Source organism: Balaenoptera acutorostrata, chromosome 2 (genome assembly GCF_949987535.1).
Source record: "Balaenoptera acutorostrata chromosome 2, mBalAcu1.1, whole genome shotgun sequence".
Classification (NCBI taxonomy): Eukaryota; Metazoa; Chordata; class Mammalia; order Artiodactyla; family Balaenopteridae; genus Balaenoptera; species Balaenoptera acutorostrata.
In genome coordinates this window covers 31,388,302-31,413,400 of record NC_080065.1, presented here as the reverse complement: position 1 = coordinate 31,413,400, position 25,099 = coordinate 31,388,302, and the positions used below count along the sequence as shown (strand labels likewise).

Genomic DNA, 25,099 nt, shown 5'->3' with positions numbered 1-25,099 from the left:
CATTTTTCTAAAAGTCATTAGTATTTGAATTTTGTGTCAAGTTTAACTTGTTTTCCTCAAAAAATCCCTTCTAGGGACCCTTCCATTAGTCTAGTCTGAGTTCCTGTATGAATTTCATGGCATTTGAAAAATTCAAAAGCATGTTATTTTTTAGGGCCTTTCCAGTTAAAATCCCTGTGTATAAAGAATCCCTACTATTTGAATAGTTTTCCAAAGTTATATTAATGTATAAATCTATGGGATCCCTATCACTGTGAATTAGAACTAAAATTTCCTTTATAAAATACCAACCAGCCCTGCCCAAGGATCTTCAGGGGCTCTCGTGCCCATAAGATAGAGTAAAAGTCCTGATCTTGGCACTCCGGGATTCACAGTTTGGCTGGGCTCACACTTGGACCTTTGTCACTCCCACGCAGGAACTCCTCCAATGACCCACTGCACAGACATTCTCACCTCTGTGTATTTGCTTTTGGTTTCTTCCACCCGAACTGCTGTTTCTACCTCCCCACCCAGACCCAACTCCAATAGGTCCCTCTCTGTGCAATCTTTCAAGTCTTTTCCTCTGCACTCCAACCCACTGTGGGCAGAATCAATCATTTCCCTCAATTCCAGAGCACACGCGATAACCCTGTATTCTGGACTCATCACACTACATCAGGTGCAGACCCAGAATTTCTATCCAGACAGAGCTTAGCAGGGTTATCTGGCTGCTGGGCGGGGCATGGGGAATGGTGATAAGGGACTTGTTTTTAAGCTCCTTTGCACAGCAGGCACACTTAGATCAATGAGAATAGCCACGCTGAGTACTGAAATATAGCCAATTATTCATATCATACACTACTACCCATAGCTGGGGCTTAAATCAATCATTTCCCTACAATCCTAAGGAGAGGCACAGTATGCGTTGGTGTCAGACCCAGCAGAGGACAAGTCAACTTGGCCCTTAAACTTACTGCTTTCTCTTTATGAATAAAGCATTCTTTGCCAGACTTTCCGTCTTCGTAGTGAAGTTAGTTATGTTTCCAAATATCTCTTTATCCTCTTCCGCCTTCTTCCTGGCTGGCCTATACACTTAGTGAGAGCATTTCCCTAATGAATACTGATGGTATCTTTTAGGTACTGAGACAACTTAGATTATGTTTTCTGCATAAATGTAATCATTAAGCAAACAGAAACTGACCTAAATTTATACTGCTTTTATTCTCAACCTTGACAACAGCCCTCCAAGCATGGCATGAATTTAACAGAGGAAGCAATGTGGCCCATTTAACATTTTCAGAATTCCATAATTGATACAAATGTAATACATAATTGATACAAATGTGATAAATATTAGGTTTCTTGTCTATGCAATGTAAATCCAATCATTATTTGAATAGATATGGAAAATTTCACTCTTGAATAGGCACATTTCTAGTATCTATCATTTGTGTATCCCCTGGGTCCATGTGTTCCAGTAGAATGGGGCAGAGGAAAGATAAGGAAAGTACGGATTAAAAACCATTTGCAGCAACATGGGTGGACCTAGAGATTGTCATACTGAGTGAAGTAAGTCAGGCAAAGAGAAATATTGTATGATATCACTCATATGTGGAATCTAAAAAAAAATGATACAAATGAACTTATTTACAAAATGGAAACAGACTCACAGACTTAGAGAAAGAACTTATGGTTTCCAGGGGGGAAGGGGGAGAGGGGAGGGATAGTTAGGGAGTTTGGGATTGACATGTATTATGTAACAACCTAAATGGGACAAGAATTTGAAAAAGAATAGATACATGTATATGTATAACTGAATCACTGTGCTGTACACCTGAAACTATCACAACATTGTTAATCAACTATACTCCAATATAAAATAAAAAGTAAAAAAAAATAAAAAATAAATAACCGATTAAAAAAGGAAGATAAAGGTTTTTTTAGGGATTTTCCCTACTGTGGTGGAAAACATAGTAAAATGTTTTAAGCTGAATTTCCAATTTTAAAAAATGAGCTCTACCATGAGTTCTTTATGAGCAAGCCAAGTTTACCTGCTGGGAGGGGACCCCAGTTAAGAGTCAACCATATTCAGCAAACTCTGTATTTATTGAAGTAATGATAGCCACCATTAACTGGATGTCTTCTGTGTGCTTGGCACTGGGCTGGGTGATTTCCTAGACGTTTTACTTCGTTTGATCCTGATAACAACCACCAAGAAGGGTTTTATTAGTTCCATTTTCTGATGAGAAAACTGAGGGTTTGAGAAGTTGTGGAACTTGCCCATAGAGGGTGAAGGCGCCAGTGAGGGGGACTTGCCCGGTGCAGCAGGACCCCCTGACCAGCCTGGGAAGGGCTGGCAAGGCAGGGAGAGCATCTACAGGTGATGTACGTTCTTTACTTCCTTCTCAGGTTGTGCAGATGGCATTCAGGTGGGGCAAAGAAACTGAATGAGTTGGATCATTCTGTGCAATCTGGTTGTGTTAATTTCCTCCAACCTGACTTTGGGCTGTGGGGCTAATAGAGACCTGGATTGTCATTTTGGTCTTGTTAGGCTAGATCTCTGTGAATCGAAAGATCCCCGCTTTTCTTCCATGGCTTGAAGCCCCAGGGTCCCATAACCAAGGCGGGCTTTTCAATCGCTCTTTTGCATCCCGTTGCTATTCAGCTGCCCAGTACACAGTGCCTGGTCCTTCTCTGCAGAAAAGAAAATCAACCCAGCAAGGCAATCTCCAGCTCTTCTTTACACAAAGGATTCAAACCTTATTCCAAAAGCCAGCTGTTTTCAAGCACAGATAAGGAGGGTCTTCTGTTCCTGACTCAGTATTAAAGGAAGGCTAAAAAAAGTGAATCTTCAAAAGGAAAGGTTTTGAGATTAACCAAGATGGCGGAGTAGAAGGACGTGCTCTCACTCCCTCTTGCGAGAGCACCAGAATCACAACTGGCTGCTGGACAATCATTGACAGGAAGACCCTGGACTTCACCAAGGAGGACACCCCACGTCCAAGGACAGAGGAGAAGCCACAGTGAGACGGTAGGAGGGGCTCAATCAGAGTAAAATCAAATCCCATAACTGCTGGGTGGGTGACTCACAGACTGGTGAACACTTATACCACAGAAGTCCACCCACTGGAGTGAAGGTTCTGAGCCCCACCTCAGGCTTCCCAACCTGGGGGTCCGGCAAAGGGAGGAGGAATTCCTAGAGAATCAGACTTTGAAGTCTAGTGGGAATTGATTGCAGGACTGTGACAGGACTGGGGGAAACAGAGACCCCACTCTTGGAGGGCACACACAAAGTAATGTGTGCATCGGGACCCAGGGGAAGGAGCAGTGACCCTGGGGGAGACTGAACCAGACGTACCTGCTGGTGTTGGGGGGTCTCCTGCAGAGGCGAGTGGTGGCTCTGTTTCACCGTGGGGATAAGGACACTGGCAGCAGAGGTCCTGGGAAGTTCTCCTTGGCGTGAGCCCTCCCAGAGTCTGCCATTAACCCCACCAAAGAGCACGGGTAGGCTCCAGTGTTGGGTTGCCTCAGGCAAAACAACCAACAGGGAGAGAACCCAGCCCCACCCATCAACAGTCAAGTGGATTAAGGTTTTACTGGGCTCTGATCGCCACAGCAACAGGGAGGGAACCCAGCCCCACCCATCAACAGTCAAGTGGATTAAGGTTTTACTGAGCTCTGACCGCCACAGCAACAGTCAGCTCTACCCACCACCAGAGCCTCCCATCAAGCCTCTTAGATAGCCTCAACCACCAGAGGGCAGACAACAGAAGCAAGAAAAACTACAATCCTGCAGCCTGTGGACCAAAAACCACAGTTACAGAAAGACAGAGAAGATGAAAAGGCAGAGGGCTATGTACCAGATGAAGGAACAAGAAAAAACCCCAGAAAAACAACTAAATGAAGTGGAGATAGGCAACCTTCCAGAAAAAGAATTCAGAATAATGATAGTGAAGATGATCCAGGACCTCGGAATAAGAATGGAGGCAAAGATTGAGAAGATGCAAGAAATGATTAACAAAGACCTAGAAGAATTAAAGAACAAACAAACAGAGATGACCAATACAATAACTGAAATGAAAACTACACTAGAAGGAATCAATAGCAGAATAACTGAGGCAGAAGAACGGATAAGTGACCTGGAAGACAGAATGGTGGAATTCACTGCTGCGGAACAGACTAAAGAAAAAAGAATAAAAAGAAATGAAGACAGCCTAAGAGACCTCTGGGACAACATTAAACGCAACAACATTCGCATTATAGGGGTCCCAGAAGGAGAAGAGAGAGAGAAAGGACCAGAGAAAATATTTGAAGAGATTATAATCGAAAACTTCCCTAACATGGGAAAGGAAATAGCCACCCAAGTCCAGGAAGCGCAGAGAGTCCCATACAGAATAAACCCAAGGAGAAACATGCCGAGACACATAGTAATCAAAGTGGCAAAAATTAAAGACAAAGAAAAATTATTGAAAGCAGCAAGGGAAAAACGACAAATAACATACAAGGGAACCCCCATAAGGTTAACAGCTGATTTCTCAGCAGAAACTCTGCAAGCCAGAAGGGAGTGGCATGAAATACTTAAAGTGATGAAAGGGAAGAACCTACAACCAAGATTACTCTACCCAGCAAGGATCTCATTTAGATTTGATGGAGAAATCAAAAGCTTTACAGACAAGCAAAAGCTAAGAGAATTCAGCACCACCAAACCAGCTCTACAACAAATGCTAAAGGAACTTCTCTAAGTGGGAAACACAAGAGAAGAAAAGGACCTACAAAAACAAACCCAAAACAATTAAGAAAATGGTCATAGGAACATACATATCGATAATTACCTTAAACGTGAATGGATTAAATGCCCCAACCAAAAGACATAGACTGGCTGAATGGATACAAAAACAAGACCCATATATATGCTGTCTACAAGAGACCCACTTCAGACCTAGGGACACATACAGACTGAAAGTGAGGGGATGGAAAAAGATATTCCATGCAAATGGAAATCAAAAGAAAGCTGGAGTAGCTATACTCATATCAGATAAAATAGACTTTAAAATAAAGAATGTTACAAGAGACAAGGAAGGACACTACATAATGATCCAGGGATCAATCCAAGAAGAAGATATAACAATTATAAATATATATGCACCCAACATAGGAGCACCTCAATACATAAGGCAACTGCTAACAGCTATAAAAGAGGAAATCGACAGTAACACAATAATAGTGGGGGACTTTAACACCTCACTTACACCAATGGACAGATCATCCAAAATGAAAATAAATAAGGAAACAGAAGCTTTAAATGACACAATAGACCAGATAGATTTAATTGATATATATAGGACATTCCATCCAAAAACGGCAGATTACACGTTCTTCTCAAGTGCACACGGAACATTCTCCAGGATAGATCACATCTTGGGTCACAAATCAAGCCTCAGTAAATTTAAGAAAATTGAAATCATATCAAGCATCTTTTCTGACCACAACGCTATGAGATTAGAAATGAATTACAGGGAAAAAAACGTAAAAAAGACAAACACATGGAGGCTAAACAATACGTTACTAAATAACCAAGAGATCACTGAAGAAATCAAACAGGAAATAAAAAAATACCTAGAGACAAATGACAATGAAAACACGACGACCCAAAACCTATGGGATGCAGCAAAAGCGGTTCTAAGAGGGAAGTTTATAGCTATACAAGCCTACCTAAAGAAACAAGAAAAATCTCAAGTAAACAATCTAACTTTACACCTAAAGAAACTAGAGAAAGAAGAACAAACAAAACCCAAAGTTAGCAGAAGGAAAGAAATCATAAAGATCAGAGCAGAAATAAATGAAATAGAAACAAAGAAAACAATAGCAAAGATCAATAAAACTAAAAGTTGGTTCTTTGAGAAGATAAACAAAATTGATAAGCCATTAGCCAGACTCATCAAGAAAAAGAGGGAGAGGACTCAAATCAATAAAATCAGAAATGAAAAAGGAGAAGTTACAACAGACACCGCAGAAATACAAAACATCCTAAGAGACTACTACAAGCAACTTTATGCCAATAAAATGGACAACCTGGAAGAAATGGACAAATTCTTAGAAAGGTATAACCTTCCAAGACTGAACCAGGAAGAAACAGAAAATATCAACAGACCAATCACAAGTAATGAAATTGAAACTGTGATTAAAAATCTTCCAACAAACAAAAGTCCAGGACCAGATGGCTTCACAGGTGAATTCTATCAAACATTTAGAGAAGAGCTAACACCCATCCTTCTCAAACTCTTCCAAAAAATTGCAGAGGAAGGAACTCTCCCAAACTCATTCTATGAGGCCACCATCACCCTGATACCAAAACCAGACAAAGACACTACAAAAAAAGAAAATTACAGACCAATATCACTGATGAATATAGATGCAAAAATCCTCAACAAAATACTAGCAAACAGAATCCAACAACACATTAAAAGGATCATACACCACGATCAAGTGGGATTTATCCCAGGGATGCAAGGATTCTTCAATATACGCAAATCAATCAATGTGATACACCATATTAACAAATTGAAGAATAAAAACCATATGATCATCTCAATAGATGCAGAAAAAGCTTTTGACAAAATTCAACACCCATTTATGATAAAAACCCTCCAGAAAGTGGGCATAGAGGGAACCTACCTCAACATAATAAAGGCCATATATGACAAACCCACAGCAAACATCATTCTCAATGGTGAAAAACTGAAAGCATTTCCTCTAAGATCAGGAACGAGACAAGGATGTCCACTCTCACCACTATTATTCAACATAGTTCTGGAAGTCCTAGCCACGGCAATCAGAGAAGAAAAAGAAATAAAAGGAATACAAATTGGAAAAGAAGAAGTAAAACTGTCACTGTTTGCGGATGACATGATACTATACATAGAGAATCCTAAAACTGCCACCAGAAAACTGCTAGAGCTAATTAATGAATATGGTAAAGTTGCAGGCTACAAAATTAATGCACAGAAATCTCTTGCATTCCTATACACTAATGATGAAAAATCTGAAAGAGAAATTATGGAAACACTCCCATTTACCATTGCAACAAAAAGAATAAAATACCTAGGAATAAACCTACCTAGGGAGACAAAAGACCTGTATGCAGAAAACTATAAGACACTGATGAAAGAAATTAAAGATGATACCAACAGATGGAGAGATATACCATGTTCTTGGATTGGAAGAATCAACATTGTGAAAATGAGTATACTACCCAAAGCAATCTACAGATTCAATGCAATCCCTATCAAATTACCAATGGCATTTTTTACGGAGCTAGAACAAATCATCTTAAAATTTGTATGGAGACACAAAAGACCCCGAATAGCCAAAGCAGTCTTGAGGCAAAAAAATGGAGCTGGAGGAATCAGACTCCCTGACTTCAGACTATACTACAAAGCTACAGTAATCAAGACAATATGGTACTGGCACAAAAACAGAAACATAGATCAATGGAACAAGATAGAAAGCCCAGAGATTAACCCACGCACCTATGGTCAACTAATCTATGACAAAGGAGGCAAAGATATACAATGGAGAAAAGACAGTCTCTTCAATAAGTGGTGCTGGGAAAACTGGACAGCCACATGTAAAAGAATGAAATTAGAATACTCCCTAACACCATACACAAAAATAAACTCAAAATGGATTAGAGACCTAAATATAAGACTGGACACTATAAAACTCTTAGAGGAAAACATAGGAAGAACACTCTTTGACATAAATCACAGCAAGATCTTTTTCGATCCACCTCCTAGAGTAATGGAAATAAAAACAAAAATAAACAAGTGGGACCTAATGAAACTTCAAAGCTTTTGCACAGCAAAGGAAACCATAAACAAGACGAAAAGACAACCCTCAGAATGGGAGAAAATATTTGCAAATGAATCAACGGACAAAGGATTAATCTCCAAAATATATAAACAGCTCATTCAGCTCAATATCAAAGAAACAAACACCCCAATCCAAAAATGGGCAGAAGACCTAAATAGACATTTCTCCAAAGAAGACATACAGACGGCCACAAAGCACATGAAAAGATGCTCAACATCACTAATTATTAGAGAAATGCAAATCAAAACTACAATGAGGTATCACCTCACTCCTGTTAGAATGGGCATCATCAGAAAATCTACAAACAACAAATGCTGGAGAGGGTGTGGAGAAAAGGGAACCCTCTTGCACTGTTGGTGGGAATGTAAATTGATACAGCCACTATGGAGAACAATATGGAGGTTCCTTAAAAAACTAAAAATAGAATTACCATATGACCCAGCAATCCCACTACTGGGCATATACCCAGAGAAAACCGTAATTCAAAAAGACACGTGCACCCGAATGTTCATTGCAGCACTATTTACAATAGCCAGGTCATGGAAGCAACCTAAATGCCCATCAACAGACGAATGGATAAAGAAGTTGTGGTACATATATACGATGGAATATTATTCAGCCATAAAAAGGAACGAAATTGAGTCATTTGTTGAGACGTGGATGGATCTAGAGACTGTCATACAGAGTGAAGTAAGTCAGAAAGAGAAAAACAAATATCGTATGTTAATGCATGTATGTGGAACGTAGAAAAATGGTACGGATGAGCCAGTTTGCAGGGCAGAAGTTGAGACACAGATGTAGAGAATGGACATATGGACACCAAGGGGGGAAAACTGCGATGAGGTGGGGATGGTGATGTGCTGAATTGGGCGATTGGGATTGACATGTATACACTGATGTGTATAAAACTGATGCCTAATAAGAACCTGCAGTATAAAAAAACAAACAAAACAACTAATACTAAACTTTCATTGGGTTATTTGTATGGAAATATGTTAATATAAATGTTTCAGACATTACATGAAATTTCTAAAAATCTTATATTTGTATTTGTATGGAAATATGTATGGAAATATGTTAATATAAATGTTTCAGACATTACATGAAATTTCTAAAAATCTTAAAAAAAAAAAAAAAAAAAAAAAAAAAAGGAAAGGTTTTCTGAAATTATGAGATGATGTGAGGCACTGCCAGCTGTAATTTCTCCCTCTCTTCTCCCCACACACAGACTTTCAGAAAGCTTTGGTTCCCTACATCGGATTAAAGGGTCTTTACTTCATGGGGTATTTGCTGTTTGGCCTGGGGACGGGCGTCATCGGGCTCTTCCCGAATGTCTACTCCACCCTGGTCATATGCACCTTGTTTGGCGTGATGTCCAGCACCCTGTACACCGTGCCTTTTAACCTCATCACCGCGTACCACCGAGAGGAGCAGGAGAAGCAGGTGCGTTGCTGAACCTCTGCACTGAGTGACGCCCGGACTCACCTGGAGGCTGGGGGAACTTGCTAGGAAAATGTAGAGCAGAGCTGGAAAACAGGGCTTCTTGAAACAGCGGCACTAAAATGTCCAGCCAGATGTAACGATGGTCTAGCCAAGGCCTGACCACTTTCCCAGCCCACCCCCTCCTTACTCTGAAGCCCTGTGCACCTGGGAGCAGTCGGGCAGGTACCATTACTCCCATTTTTCAGATTAGGAAAGGTGGGGTTGGTAATGCTGAGAAACCAGCCCACAATCACACAGAGACAAAGCAAGGGAAACTGGGCTCATGACATGTCCAGCGTACCTGCAGTGTTTCTGGATGCCACACGAGGGCCCCGGCCCTCAACCACTGCGGAGGTGCCTGGTGCAATTTCCGGGAGTTACTGGTTGAGCTACGTTTTCCTCGGAAGTCCGGGTTTTAGTAAGTCATGCCCTGTGTGCAGGGAGGAAAGCTGGTCGCAGGTGGTCATCTCACCAGCTGCCTCAAGGGAGGCCCGCCCCATCTCCATCTCGGAACTCAAGCCAGAGGGCAAGACCCTATGTTGCCCTAAAAAAGCACTAGGTTTGGTATTTCTGCTCTAAGATTACCACGTTTTCTTATCCAAATATGCAACTTTTCCCCCTGAAAATAGGCTTACATTTCTTTAACTGTAAAAGTTAAAGAGATGGCTATTAGCTTAATCCATCACAGTAGGAAACTGCAAAAACGCTGAACACGTGTCCATGTGACTGCAACGCTGGCCTCCTTTTTCATCATTTGATCTGGTAAACACAGCAGGAGAGAGTTGCACCAGGTGTTAAAACCTTTTAAACAAGAGTTGTAGCTGTCATCTTCCCTGGCAGACATGGTCACTAATGTTTCAGTGCACGGCAGGTGCTTTGCTGCTAAAGAGACAGCTATCATAAAGAACTATCCCTCCAAGAGGGAGTTGGATGGTACTAGGCCCAAAACACAGAGGCTTTGAACTCAGAGAACCCTGGATTCAAATCCTGCCTCCCCCTTTTGACAGCTTTGTGATACTGGGGATCTTATTCGTTTATTTATTAGATATCACTCAAAATGAGTTCATGTTTAGGTGGGGTAATTCAATCATGTGGTTCAACGACCACAGTGACATACAAGTGTGCCTCATATGGCTCCCGCCTACCCCTCCCTCCACTCGTTCCCTGTCCCCACCTCCCCACCCTGGGCTCCTACATGTAACCACTCTCATCAGGTTTTTGTCTATTTTTCCAGTATCTTTTAATGAAAATCCAGCGATTATGAATCTATTTTCTTATTTCCCCTTTCTTATTCAAAGGATAATGTGCGTTTTCCTGCACAATGATTTTTTTTCATTTAATAGTATAGGAATTATCATTCAGACTCTCAGAGCCTTAGTTTTCTTTTTTTTTTTTAATTTTTATTTATTATTTATTTATTATGTTTATTTTTGGCTGTGTTGGGTCTTCGTTTCTGTGTGAGGGCTTTCTCCAGTTGCGGCGAGTGGGGGCCACTCTTCATCACGGTGCGCGGGCCTGTCACTATCGCGGCCTCTCTTGTTGCGGAGCAGAGGCTCCAGACGCTCAGGCTCAGTAGTTGTGGCTCACGGGCCCAGTTGCTCCGCGGCATGTGGGATCTTCCCAGACCAGGGCTCGAACCCGTGTCCCCTGCATTGGCAGGCAGATTCTCAACCACTGCACCACCAGGGAAGCCCGAGCCTTAGTTTTCTAATCAATGAAATTGGAATGACACACCCACCTTAGAAAATTGTTGGAAAATTAAATGAAACAAGATAGTGTAGGTAAAAGAGCCTTGCACAAGGCCTAGCACATATATGATACCCAATAAATGGCAATGTTATCAACCAATTCTGACCAAATATCAAACAGTAATCAAATATTAGTCTACTAAGCAAAAAGCAGCCATATTTTGAAAGGTTGAATTGCTTTTTTATGTTGCTTCCCCTACACATATCTGTGATTCAACATCCTTCTAAAAATGTTTGAACTTTAAACACTAAGGAAGAGAAGGAATGGGGTATTTATTGAGCTTCTACCGCACTGTATTTACTGACTTCTTAGGAAGAGATAATTTTGCGTTCTTAACCATTTTGCTCCCATAGGTGTGAACGGTGGAATTTAAGACTTTGTGGCAGGTGGGGAAGAAAGGTGCAGGCGGAGAGGTGGAGCTTGAATCAGGAGTTGATAAACTGTCTTCTTGGCCAAACGTGGTCTGCCACCTGCTTTTCTGTACAGCCTGTCGTGTACAGACACGACAGGAATTCTAGGAATTCTTTGACAATTTAAAAATGATTTTTAAAACATCAGTGGAAGGATAATATTTGTGACAAGGGAAAATTACATGAAATTTAAATACCTGTGTCATAGAGTTCTGTTGGAATGCCAACTTGTTTATGTTCTGTGGCTGCTTTTGCCCCGCAACGGCAGAGTGGTGTAGTTGCAACCGAGATCATACAACCCACAAGCTGCAAGTATTTATTATCTGGCTTTCTATAGAAAAAGTTTGCTTGCTGCCTTCTGCCCTGAGGTACGGTTGGTGCAGATCAAATGCTGTTCCTGTGCTTCCCTTGCAGAGGCAGCAGGCCCGGGGCGGGGGCCCGGACAGCAGCGCGAGAGGGCAGGGCGTGGACTGCGCCACCCTCACCTGCGTGGTACAGCTGGCTCAGATCCTGGTCGGCGGTGGCCTGGGCCTTCTGGTCAACACGGCCGGGAGCGTCGTCGTCGTGGTGATCACAGCCTCCGCGGTGGCACTGATCGGCTGTTGCTTTGTGGCTCTCTTTGTTAGATACATGGATTAGGTCAATAAAGAGATATCGTTCCTAACGCCAGACACAGTGGAGCACAGGGCAGGAAATCGATCTTTTCTTTAGCTCTGCACTGTTTGTATCTGCCCATTGGATGCTGCGTGTTATGACTTCAGCTGCGGTGATCTGCCCACCCCTCACTCTCAGCCAGCCCTCTGCACATCTGTTTCCCTATTTCAGGCATCATTTGTCTTAGGAGAGACTGGGCTATGCCTCCGTTCACTGGGGGCGAAGGGCTAGTGTGGGTGACAGAACCTCCCCGCGCCTTTCTCCCTCCGTCTCAGTGCAGCAGAATGGAGAGGCAGGGTCTGTTTTCCACAGGGCATTTCAGGCCTTGATGGAACCTGAGAAGCAGACTAGCACGTCCCTGTGATGCTGGGATTTATTCTGTGATGTGATTTTTTTTAAAGCCTGGTGTCCATGTATAGTCGGCTGGGGGGATCATATTTTTCATCAAATTCACTGTAACTCAAAATATTGCCAATGATTTATTTAAAGATATTCATTCACTCATCTTTAATTCATATTTAACTGGCTCGTAATTAATTCATGCTAATTTATAATATCCCTGACAAGTCTGCTTGAGCATCTCACGCTGGAGGATTTACCGCTTTGAAACAGCTCATATTATTGACACAGTAAAAATCTTTCTCTCCAGTCTGCACTTTTGTCCCAGCCGCTGGAGTCTCTATGGAAGCCTTTCAAAGAACTGCCTCCCATTTCTCTTCTCCAGGTGAAGCCAGAGTTCTTGACGGCAGCGTGGTTTAATAGAGAGACCATGAGCTTTAGAGCTGGGCTGGTTTGGGATCCTGGCTTTGCCGCTCCCCAGCAAACTACAGACCCTCCCAAGCCACACTCGTTCATCTGTACATTTGGGGTAATGATTCCTACCCCAGAGAGCTGTGACCATTTGTAATACGTAACACTTATGGAGTACTTACCACCCTTCTCAGCGTTTAACCTGTGTTAACACAGCAATCTTGAGAGAGGCTGCTGTTACTGATCTCCATTTTACAGATGAGGAAACTGAGGCAGAGAGGCATTACAGAACTCGTCGGAAGCTACGCCACTCCTAAGTGGCAGAGCTGGGCCTCGACCCCGGGCTCTCCGGCTCTGCTGTTTCCGGTAAGAGCAGTGCTTAGGCTGGCAGTCGGTCTGCACTAGAGAAATGATAGCCATTGTCACTATTTCTGGAGGCTCACCATCCTGCTCTCCCCGACCTCGATCCTGCCATCCGCAGTCTTTCATAAGTGTTTGTCTGAATAACACCGGATGTGCCCGAGCGGTGCAGAACGATTTGCCCCCATGTTTTGACAGGTGAAAAAAATGTTTGTGGTTCCTCCTCCTGCCTCATCCTAGAGTCTGAGAGTGTAGTCGTTGCCTCCGGTGAATTTCTAGCTTATCAAAACCTCCCATGTTAGGAGGGAATTTGGAGAAAGGAAATGAGCTGCTCTGAGAACAGGAACATGGGGATTTGGGCTGTTCTCTGGTTTTTCTCCTGTGTAGCAGGACGGATGGTTTGGTAGCGTGGCCAGCCCCCTGCAGTGTCAGCTCATTTGGGGGTAGGGCTTCTGAGAAGAGGAACCGTGCTCTGGGGGTTCTTTGGGTTCTCTTTCGCAAAACTGCTGGGGGCACAAGGCGCACAGGCCCACTCCCAACTTCTGCTTTCCGGGGCCCAGGGTGAGAACGCTGATGAAGGCCCATCCCTCCTCCCCCCACCCTTAGCCCCACCCAGCACTGTGAGGGCCCTTGTGTGCACCTGGACACCTGCACACCCACAGCCTTCCAACCCCTCCAGCCTCTACCACACCTGCAAACAGCCGCCCTCAGCCTCCCCTCACACCTAAGTGTGCAGAGGCTCAGCGGCGGCGTTCACCTTCCAGAGGACAGGACCCCCGGAGCCCTTGTAGACTCAGGGCCACTTAGATGGGGAATTCTCACGTCTTGGGTACCGGAGCATAATCTAGAAGGTGTGGGTGTGGAGTTCAGGCTCCAGGCGGCTCTGGATTCCTTGCCATGTGGGAAGGGGTACAGGTGGGAGGGGAGGACAGAGCAGTGCCCTCTAATAATCAGAGGCAGGGCAGGGGTCCTGGCTGCCCGGGTCTGAGGGGAGTACCAAAGAGTACCAGCCGAAGGGCAAGGCCAGATCCACTGTCACCGCATGGCGGCCTCCCTCTCCTTCCCAGTTTCTCCAGTGGTCTCAGGCTGGGTCTGTATTCTCTCGCACTCGCTCTCCTCTCGCTACCTTTGGGCTTCCAGGCTGCTGCAGTTCTCTTGGTTGCCTCCGTTTTGTTTTAAGAGCCTGATCTCTGCTGCTCTTGGGTCGTGGCCGGGGCAGTGCTAGCGTGTGGGGCGGTACATCGGGGGCACCCCTGTGGATCTGGGCCCTTCTAGTTTGTGTGTGTGTGGGGGTGAGGGGAAGGAAGGCAGGGACTTACACCGAAGTGGCCACTCCTTCCTGCCTCCTGCAGAACACGCAGCTCGCTTATCTGGCCACAGGCTCTCTGGGCTCCCACAGTGTATCCCATTTTCTCCAGATTAATTTTTTCCAGACTGGGCTGAACTTTCTCCTCAGAACTGAGCGTGCTATTGCTTCACTTATCAACCTCTGCGCCCTGCTTTCCTCCTCTCCACAGCAGCACTTATTTTCTGCCCCCCAATCCGGTCCCCCCGCCTTCTACTGGTATATTTGCTCCCAAATGAAGTTACCACATTCACATGCAAAAATATTCCATCTTCCCCAGTCTTCCTTCCTCCCTCTCCCCACCACGTTATCCATCTAAGCACAGCAGGGTCATGACTGACTTAGAGGAGTGACCAGGGAGAACACCTGCCCCCAACCCCACAGTGTGGGGTGAAGAGGAGCCAGGGCTTCCGGGACCCCACGTGACACAGCACCCAGCATTGTGAAAGAAACAGCACCCAGCCGCCTCTCCTGCTTCACCTACCTCTTCTTGACCTCTGCAAGCTGTGGAAATGGAATTATTTGCTGAGTTCAGTGTTTATTTCCTGATCATTTCTCCAAGGACTGCTCAGGTGATTAAAGATTTTGAAATGAATGACTGGGTGAGCCGGGAGGGTGACCTACAGCTGAGGGTCCTCTTACCTGGACCCCCAAGAAGTCAAGAGTAGTCATCTCTGACCAACCACAGGGCATCAGGGCCTGGTCTTTATTACAAGGGAAGCTCTTTTCAGATGGAACACTGGATGGGTTATGGGATGAAGAAGGGAGCTAGAGCACACAGCCTCTGTCTCTCTCTCTCTCTCACACACACACACACACACACACACACACAGTCACACTCAAATATTCAAATACTTTACTCCCTTAACTTCACTGAGGTTTGAATGAGTGAATAGAATCCAGTTTCAAAAGCCTTTAACCACCTTTGGGAACCTAAGTACTTGTTCTTAGTATACCAATGACATATCCTCTCTGAGACAAAAATGTCTCCTTCCCAGACAAATAAAGCAAGTATAGGGATATCTACATTCTTCACAGAAATCCTAGGAAATCCTGCAGGAGAAAGGGAAGCCACACTGCTTTGCTTCCCTCCCCCACCATGGACCTGGCATTCCAACCTCAAAGCCTTCCATCACTGCATTTCCTCAGCTTCAGACGCCCTCTCTATATGACCACTCTCTGTCTCAACTGCCAGATCTGCCCATCTAAATTGTACCTATATTCCTAGGTCCATCTCAAATACTGCTTTGGCCAGGAAGTCTCTGATCCCCCAGTAGAATCAAGCTTTCCATCCCTGTGTTCCTGTAGATAGCACTTTCTTTTAGCCCTTACTATGACATTCAACTCACTGTCCCATGACTCATTTGCCTTGTGTACATGGCGCTGTCCCCTTCTAAATGTCAGGAATGTGCTTGTGATCCCAGCATTCAGGATAGAGCTAGGCCCACAACAAGCATTCAAAAAATAAATTGCTGATGTCAACTGGATTTGACCATTTCCTTGTTGATGCTTTTGTCCTTGTGGCAGACAGAAATCTTGGTCTTTGCTCCCTCTAGCCGTGTTCTCAGGAGTCCTCAGGTTTGGATGGGGACAAGGTGACTCGTTTCATAGAGTTTTTTCATGAAGTCCTTGCCCCCAGCCCCTTCTGTGTTTCTAGTGCCCATCATACCAGAAGCACACACTTCAGCATATTTTCCCCAAAATCCTGGGCTACCCACACCTTATTTTATCGTCAAAATTGAAACGCCAAGTTGCTTTAACAAAGAGAATCTCTCCGTAAATGTCTAATATCAACGTTACACATAGATACACTACCATGCTACTATTTGTTCTTTGTGGGTGTTTACTCGTTCATTTATTTTGTATTTTGGAGACATGGAGGGCTTACAGTTCAATTTTTATTAGCCCATTGGTCCTCAATATCAGTATCAGTAAGTTTTCTTTCTAAAGGGCAAAGAGAGACTAATTTGACTACTTTTAAACAAAAGCATTTTTCTGTTTTCTAAAAAAGGTAACTTCTCAAGGCTACTCAGGATTGAGGATATCAGGCAGCTTTTGTTTTTGTGGCAAGGTCTGAGTGCTTGCACTGTGTGTGTTAACAGAAAGCAGGGCCAGGGACGCTGGGGCCGTGCAGTTCACATTCTGAGCCTTAAATCTCAGACGCTACTGGGAATTACCAACAAAATCACAAAACAATTGACAGTTCCAGAGGCTATTTAAGCAGACATGTTTGTATAATGATTATTTATGGTATTAAAATAAGCACACCAGTAGGTGCCTACATTACCTGTTTCTTGATCCCAAACTAGGTCGCCAAAGAGAACAACAGTAGCACCTCTGTCAAAACTGGCAGCTGGATGGGTAGATTGTTCGATCCCCGCTCTCTGAGCAGCCTCAAGAAAGGACTACTCTGCCGTGACCAGAACGGAATTGTTATGAGAAATGTATCACCCTTCAGATGGTCCCATACACTGGGGGTTAAGGAAGAATTCATCATGCATGTCAACGTGCTGAGCACTCCTTAGAATGAATGGAACTCCGTTAAGGTAGAGTCCTATGGGAATTCTGATTCCCTGCCTTCTCTCCTCGACGTTATGAACAATAAGAAACCCCACACCTGAAATCCTGGCGATCCCCTCAAAACAGACTCTCAGTACTCTTTTCCCTTTAGGACAGATTTTACTTGAGTCTCCCACCCCACAACTCCCCTTGAAAGATCAGACTCCAGCTTCCAGGAATTCGGGTTTCAGGAATCACATTTCTACGGCATCTCTTAATCTTCCATCTAAGCCAATGAAAAACGCGGCCGAACGATCCCCCTACTCGCTGGTCCAGAGCCTCAATCAAACCGGCATTCCGATTCCCAAAGAGTGAGGGGGGAGAGGCTGCAGAAGAGTCCCCAGTCCCAGTAACGTGTCTACTCAGACCTGTTCAAGTTGCTCCTGGGCACAGCTCACTTGCAGCGCGCAGCCCCGAACGCAAGGAGTGTCTCCAGGTACCCACACGGCTCTCAGGGGAACCCAGACGCCCAGCTTCCAGCGCACGGCGCAGTCGCTGCTGGGGGACCCAGAGAGCCCCCCTTTCTCCTTTAGGGGTCGTAGCCTGAAGAGGTCTCTCTATTCAGCCCCTCGAACTACACTGCGTCCGCTCCGTCCCGCAGAGACTCCACTCCCCCGCGAAGGGGCTCTCACACGCACGCCGGAGGGTTTTGGTCTCGGCGACCTGTGAGCGCAGAGGCCGTGCAGGGTCTCAGTCGGGCTCCGCGTGTGTCCGCTCTCCCCATCCCAAGTGATAAACCATACGCCCCACGGGAGGTCGCTCTCTCGCGGTGCATTTCTCCTGAGGGCGGAACAAGATTGTCACTCCTTTCTTCCAACTCCGAAGAAGTTTCTTGGTCCCATACTCTAGGCTCTCCGCTCAGCCAAGCAGCAAATCAGACCTTCGCGCCCGAGCAGTCCCAGAGCCAAGGTGCAAAGGTTTTGTGAGTGGCTCACCCGACTGGATGCACCTTGAGGACCCTTTCAAGAGCCGGGGCGGGGGTGGGGGGAGTCGCTGGAATAAGTGCGCTCAGTTGTCTGCGCGCCATTTGGCTGAGGCCCTCTTCCTTGTCCCCGAGCTGCTTTACATTCCCGATGCCTTTTTCCGCTTCTGGGCGCCCCACACTGCCCAGCGTTGACAGCATAAGGAGAGGAAGGGGTGTGCGTGGAGACAAGGGGGACGGAGGCTGGTGGCTTGGTCCATTGAGGCTGGTCTCGGCCACTTTGCCACCTTCCTCTCTCCACCTGGGTTCGCAGCCTCCCCTCTCCGGACAAGGTCCCCCGGCCACTTCATAGGCTGCTCTTTTGTGCTTCTCTCTCTCCTCGTCCCTCCTACCTCTTGATCCGGGGGCCCCCAGCATCCCCTAATCCGCTCTACTCTTTTCCGCCGAGGGAAGGCCACTTGGCAGTTCCTGCGTACCCCGGGCCTCAGGCTGCGTCAGTAGGCGGAGCTGTTGGGCAGCAGGTCGTAGCGCCCCCCGCTGTAGACCACCACGCCGGGCGGATAGTAGAGCATGTCGGGCTCCGCGGCCTGGTGGAGAGGCGCCAGGGCCTGCCGGCCCTGGGCCTCGGGCTCCGGCTTGGTGGCGGCGGCGAAAGGGCGCATGCTAGCGAGAGAAGGCGACGCGAGGCGCCACAGTAGATTCTCGAGCGCTTTGCGGAACTCGCGGCGCACGAGGCAGTAGAGGATGGGGTTGAGACGGCTGTTGGAGTGCGCCAGGCACCCGCTCACCGGGAACGCGTATACCTGGCACAGGAAGTACTCTTGGCTGAAGGGCACCGCGTTGAGCTCGATGAGGATGCTCCAGGTGGCGAGTGCCTGATGAGGCAGCCAACACAGGACGAAGGATAGGCCCACGATGGTCACTGATTTGGTGGCCTTGGAGCGTCTCCGGGCGCTGGCTCTGGCCAGGCCTCCCCCGGCTGCTGAGGCTCCCACTTCGGTCCCTGCCACGCGGTGGTCGCAGGTGAAGCGCACCAGCAGCGGATAGCACAGGCTGATTGACGCCCAGCGGCGGCACGGAGCCCAGCAGCACCTTCTGCACGTGGTGGAGGCCCAGCCGGAACTGCCTGTCGCGGCCCAGCAACTTGCCCGGGAAGCGCACCAGGCACAGCTCCTCGCCCATCACCTCGATCGTGGTGGAGAAGATGGCTTTGGGCAGCGAGGCCAGCGCGGCCGAGGCCCAGATCAACACGCACAGTGCTTTGGCCGAGAAGCGGCAGCTGTCCCCCAGGCTCCGGCCGCAGCAGTCGCCCCGGCCGTGCCCTCGGGTCCGGTGGCTCTTAAGAGCCAAGGCCACCGAGGGTAGCGCGCCACGCTCATGGAGGTGAGAAAGAAGACGCTGGCGTGCATGTTCATGGACGTCACTGTGGATACGATCTTACACGTGGCCTTGCCAGAAGGCCATCTGAAGTCGAGGGAGTTTTCCACAGCCCAGAAGGGCAGGGTGAGCACGAACTGAAAGTCCGTCAGCGCCAGGTTGGTGACGAAGAGGTTGATGGAGGACTGGCGCCAGCCCTGCTTACTCTTCATCAGGTAGAGCACCAGCAGGTTGCCCGTCAGCCCCAACGCGCAAAGCACCCAGTACACCACGCTGATGAGGGTCCTCACCCGGGCCTCGGTGTCCGCGCTCTCTGCCTCGCCGCCGCCCGGGGGATGCCCTGGCGCCGCGCCGGCCGGCAACTCTAGCCCCAGCTCCCACGACAAGTCCTGGAGCTGCAGCGACGCGTTGCCGCTAGTGTTGGTCACCTGCGGAAGGTCCGGGATCAGACTGAAGAGTTCTGCGAGCTCGTCCCCCCCAGCCGCCTTATTCATGGTGGCTTTCGCGGCTGCAGCGGCCACCTGCCTGCGCAGGTGCCTCTAGGTCAGGTTTCGGGAGATAAGCCCTAAGGGAGTCCAGCTCCCCCGGGGTTCCGGCGTGCCTGGGGGCTTTCAAAGCAGCCGCGGAAGAGAGCGCCTAGGACCAGGGCGCCAGGCGCGTCCCCGGCGAGCGGAGCTTGGCCTTGGGCGCGGGAGTTGCGCTGAGCGTCTGTTCGGAAGGGGAATTCGAGAGCAGAGGAGCACAGCCCCTAAGGCGAGCGGTCGGCGTCTAAAGGTTCTCCGGCCAAGGTGGCAGTCTCCGGGCCCCTACTGTAAGAGTCAGACTTTGCCCCCTGCGTTTCCCGCTGTCACTTGGTCACTAGCGCATACCCGCCCTGCCGCTCAAGGCCGCTATTGGGGGCCCTCTCCTTCTCTTTCAAATACCTTTGTCGCTTTCCTCCGCAGTTGCACGGACGAGGTTTCTGAACAGAGTTCTGTACCTCGCTCTGACTCTCTGGAGGGCTTTCGATGCTGCCCTCGCTGCTTCGCGTCTCCGTCTCTCCGCTGTTGTCAGCTCCCAGGGAGTTGCCCGCAGCGTTCCCGCGAGTTGCATTCCCACCCGCCAAACCGAGGCCGCGGGCTCCCAAGGAGCCTGCGTAACCCCCGCGCCGGGAGAGGGGGCGCTTTCCGAGGTGCTGAACTTCGCCGCGCCCGCGCGGGGGAGCGGGGAGAGGTGCGCGGCAGGAAGAGCCCAGCGGCCAATTTCCCTTTTCCTCTTCAGTTTCAAAAGGAAATGGCCCTAACCCTTTATTTTCCTATGTTGCTGGAGAAAGTCGCCTTTGATTTGCGATCGCTTTTCCTTTCTTATTCTCAAACATAACTATTAGAATTTTTTCTTTCTCACTCCCAAATGCACAATCTTCTGCCCATTTTTCTTTTTAAAAGCAATGATAGTGGCCTCTTTTTTCATGCCCAGACCTTAAATCAGATGAGGGCTCTTCCTGAATACACAAACGCCAGCTCCACTTCCCCTTATGAATTAGCTGACCACTTTAATTGGTGTCTGTGACCGTCAGGATTTTCAAAGCGTCTTCACATAACAAAACTCTGGGTTCAGGTGTTGCCCTCTGCTTTGGTGTATTCTGAGAACTGAAGCGAAGCAGAGCATGTAATTGGTGCGCCGACTTCACAGACATTAGATGTTTAGCTCTCAGCCCAGAGCTCTTCAACAGATTGTTTACTCATATACAACCACACTCTACCTTGATGCAGTTGGAATAGAGGATTTCATAGGGATGTTTTTTGGCCACCAGCCCCCCTATTTCCACTACTATTATAATCAGAACTCTTAACCAGTGATTTTTTTTTTTCAGACCAGTGGAAGTAAATTCTAAGGAATCTTTTAAGTTCCTTTGGGCAAGGGCAACCAACATAAACCATTTGAACTACTTCTTAAATTGCAGTTTATTTAAATGCCAGATCAACCGCTCTGGTGTAAAATGTACATTTCTTAGGATAAACTTAAGAAATTTGAAATGTTTTCCTCACTGTCCGGGGCTAAACTGAAACAAAAGTATCCTACGCGTAACTGTCCTCACTCTTGCAGAGCTCGTGACTTTACTTACAGAAATAAAGAGTTTGTGACTTGAAAGCAGAGGTGATAGAAAAAGCATAGTGAAAAAGAAACGCAGTACCCAAAACATATGAAGGGAAACGGAAACAATCTTGATTCCAAAGCGGGAGCTCAGTTCCGGAGAACACGCTTCACGGTAGTCTCTGGTCGACTCCATTTACCCGCTAGAGGGCGCCAAGGCTTTAATAAAAACCAAACCAAACCAAACCACTTCCTTTGAGAAGTTCTGATCTGGAGAAACTCAGCTCTGCGCGGAACCGATACACAGGTCGCTTCTGTGTACATCTCTTATCCCTGCTTTAGTAGCCTCATCTTCAAGTTTACTTTTCACTCAAATTTTTACTCTCTCTTTCTCCATCAGATTTTTATTTCTCCTTTATTTAAAAAAAATTTAAAAAATATTTCAAGGTGCTGTTGAAAAACAAGGAAGCTTAGGGCATACCCTGAAAGCTTTTTGCCTCGGTTTCCTAGTATGTACAGGGGAGGAATTGTGGTTTTCAAATATTCTGAGGATAGGTGCTGAGCAGGTGACACCTGAGTCAGCTGGGGAGCTTGCTAAAATATAAGTTGCTGCTCTCCTCCCAGCCCCATGCGGCCACAGAGATTCTGATTCTCAGTGGAGTCAGAAAGGGGCTCAACAATCTACATTTTAAAAACATTCTTCCAGGTGATACTAATTTTCCCCCAAGTTTGGGAACATCTGGATTATTTTTTATTCCTTTTCTGTCTCTCCATGTGAAAAACTTCAAGTCCCAAAGAAATATTAATGTCCACTGGTGGTTGATCACATACTAGGATTGGAAGCAAAGGAAGAGAAGGAGGTCTCAACAAGTTTCCTTAAAATCACATTTAGGCCCAATAGTGATATTTTCTTCACTGTAGGACAGGGGGGACCACGTGCTCCTGAGGTCTGCCAGGCCTTGAGTACTCGGCAGCAGGACTCAGACTGAGCCCCTAGGAGAGGCTCTTCCCAAGTGTGACTCCCAGAGAATGCTGCCAGAGTGCTTCCGAGCCTAGAAGGCTCTTCATTTCCAAATCTGTTCTCTGAAAATGAAGCACACGTTGTGAGCAGGAATTTATAGTATCAATTAAGTCTGTGTCATGGAAGAAAAAAATCCCTTTTCAAATAAGTTCTTTTTCAGTATGACCTTAAGATATTTTAGACCATTTTTCTTAAAGGCAAGGGTCATGTTTTTCTCAACCAGCATCTAAAATATTCAAAGAGAGAGGCATATCAGTCATGGTCAAATATCATTTAGGTATACTGTTAAAATATTACCAAAATCTTACCATATACATTCCCAATGTAAAATTTGGAAAATTGACAATGTTGTCAAATTGTATGTTGATCCATAAGGATCAACCTTATGGAAAAATTAAAAGAGGGTCTTTTTTAGTTGGTTTTAAACCAGCTGTTACCCCTCCCCCTGCCCCATTAATCTAATTGTTTGTCAAGTTTTGTTACTGAGGATCCACACCTGCCAGTCTGTTTTCCCAAGTTAGTACCTTTGCTAACAATGTTCTTGTGTGAGTTCTTCCTCTATTCTCATCTCTCTCTTCCCCCACTTCAACATATTTCGATGTTACTTACACTGTTTAATATTACTGGCAAAAGGTTACTGTCTGAGGGGAAGCTTTCTGAATTCTCTGAGAAATAGGTATCGATCTTTTCCCCTCTCAATTATCATAGAACCCTCTATCAGCACATCTCTTAAGGCATGCCTCCCTATCAAGAAGTGCTGCGGCTCTTTCTGAATATTTCTCATCTTGTTTAAGAGTGTCAGCCTGGCAGGGCAGAGCGTGTATCATCATCATCGTTGTTTGCCTTTAGTGCTGAGCTCAGACTTTTCACATGTATGGGCACAGGACACACTTATTGATTGGACTCTGCATTCAGATGCAATCTTCCTACTAAGACCTTAAAAGGTAACTTACAAGTTTCCCCTAACTATCTACTCCTATAGAATATCCAAGTCTAACTCCAGGGAATTGATTTATTTAAAAAACCTTTCATTTTTACCTAAGCTAGACCTCCATCTATAAAGCCACCTGCACATTAAAACCACTTAAAAATATTGCTGCCCAGTGCCGACCTTATACCAATAAAATGGGAATCATTTGTTAAGAGTAAGATATGTAGTTCCGTAGGGCTTATTATAAAAAATTGCAGCTCCCCTACAGCTGGACCCTCCATATTTCTTTTGCCCAGAGGCACATTCAAATCTTTTAACTGATTCTTTTGCTATATACTGCATAACTCTGGTTGAAATGCTTATATTGGTATTTTATTTTTTCATTGTAGGCATTAATATTTTACTCCCTACCATGGAAGGTGAAAGTTTAGCTTTTTTCTCACACATCCTCTCCTTCCACTTCTCCCAACATTCTGACACCCCCCCCAGTTTAGTTATATTGTACTTTTGAAAGATCAGACCCCAGCATTTTCACTGCAATGACTATGTAAACGTTAACAATTGAGCCATATATAGTATATGATTGTTATTCTTTTCTTTCACAACTTTTTGTCTCCATTGGAATTAATAATTATCTTTGTTACTAAGGTAGGAAAGACCAAGTAGAAGCTACTAGAACTGCTTCTACCTACCAAAATAGTAAACCAAAACCATACCACCTACCTGAAGGAATCTTGGAGAAATAAGTGTTATCATCAAGGATTTCAGAGACGCAGAGGTGGAAGTGAAGCAGCAGCTATTTCCACTTAGGACAACAGGCACTGCTGCGTCTTGCCCACATTTTCAGTGATCTGCTGGCTCACCTCTTTGGCGTTGGGCAGCAGCTGGGGTCACAGCTCCTGCAATGCCCACTAGATCTCTTCCTTCAACTTTTTTGAGCCATCGGCCAGCCACATATGCAGCTCCATGCCAAATGGTGTCATCTTCTCCTGCAGGGCTCTCACTGGTGATATCGGAGGCAGTGAGAGACAGACGTGGACTCAAGTTTGTTTTCATGGGTTCCAGAAGAGAATATTTGTTTTAAAAAGGAAGACAGCAGGGTAATATGTCTGGAGGTGGTTGAAAGTCCTCTTATTCCAACTCCAAAGACTAGTTGGCCAACAGATTTAGGTAGGTTGTTCCAGCAGGCGAAGAGCAAAGAACCAATGTTGACCCTGTGTGGGAGACCATGCTGGAAAGAATGGCACGTGATGAGACCAGGACGAGCAAGTGTCAGATCACACAGAGCCTAGGAGACCATGATTGAGAGTTTGGATTTCATTCGAAACTCAAGAGCAAGCTACTGGAGGGATTTAAGTAGGCTTAGAGATGCTGCTGGTGCCCTGCCCATCTCCCCTCCTCACATGCCATTTCCCTAGTTGCCAACTTGACCTTCAAATACCAGCTCCTGTGACTCTTTCCCAGTGGCCTTTCTCTGAAGCTGCTTTGCTTGTTTGTGGGGCTGCCTATAGGTGGTGGGGACTTAATCTCTCACTCTTACCTCTCAGAGGAGCCTACAACAAATGACTGATGGAGGTTGGTGTATAAATACCCCAGCTTCCTTGTCCCTTTGTCA

General features: G+C 46.1%; 2 protein-coding genes across 3 annotated transcripts in view; one reads left to right on the top strand and one right to left on the bottom strand.

Moving 5' to 3' along the window:
- Nucleotides 1–12,161, top strand: part of SLC45A2 (solute carrier family 45 member 2) — a 39,096-nt gene extending 26,935 nt beyond the window's left edge. For both annotated transcript variants that reach the window (XM_057539755.1, XM_057539754.1), the window contains exons 6-7: nt 9,080–9,294; nt 11,907–12,161. In XM_057539755.1, the coding sequence (XP_057395738.1) occupies nt 9,080–9,294; nt 11,907–12,131 (440 nt within the window). In that variant the 3' untranslated portion in view covers nt 12,132–12,161. The remainder of the gene's footprint in view (nt 1–9,079; nt 9,295–11,906) is intronic.
- Nucleotides 12,162–17,339: 5,178 nt separating this feature from the next.
- On the bottom strand, nt 17,340–24,540 carry RXFP3 (relaxin family peptide receptor 3). Its single transcript, XM_007192271.2, is given in 5 exon segments — nt 17,340–19,140; nt 19,142–19,443; nt 19,446–19,998; nt 20,319–20,590; nt 24,348–24,540. Coding segments are annotated over 5 exon segments (1,884 nt in total). The 3' UTR covers nt 17,340–18,576.
- Between the last annotated feature and the right edge of the window lie 559 nt (nt 24,541–25,099).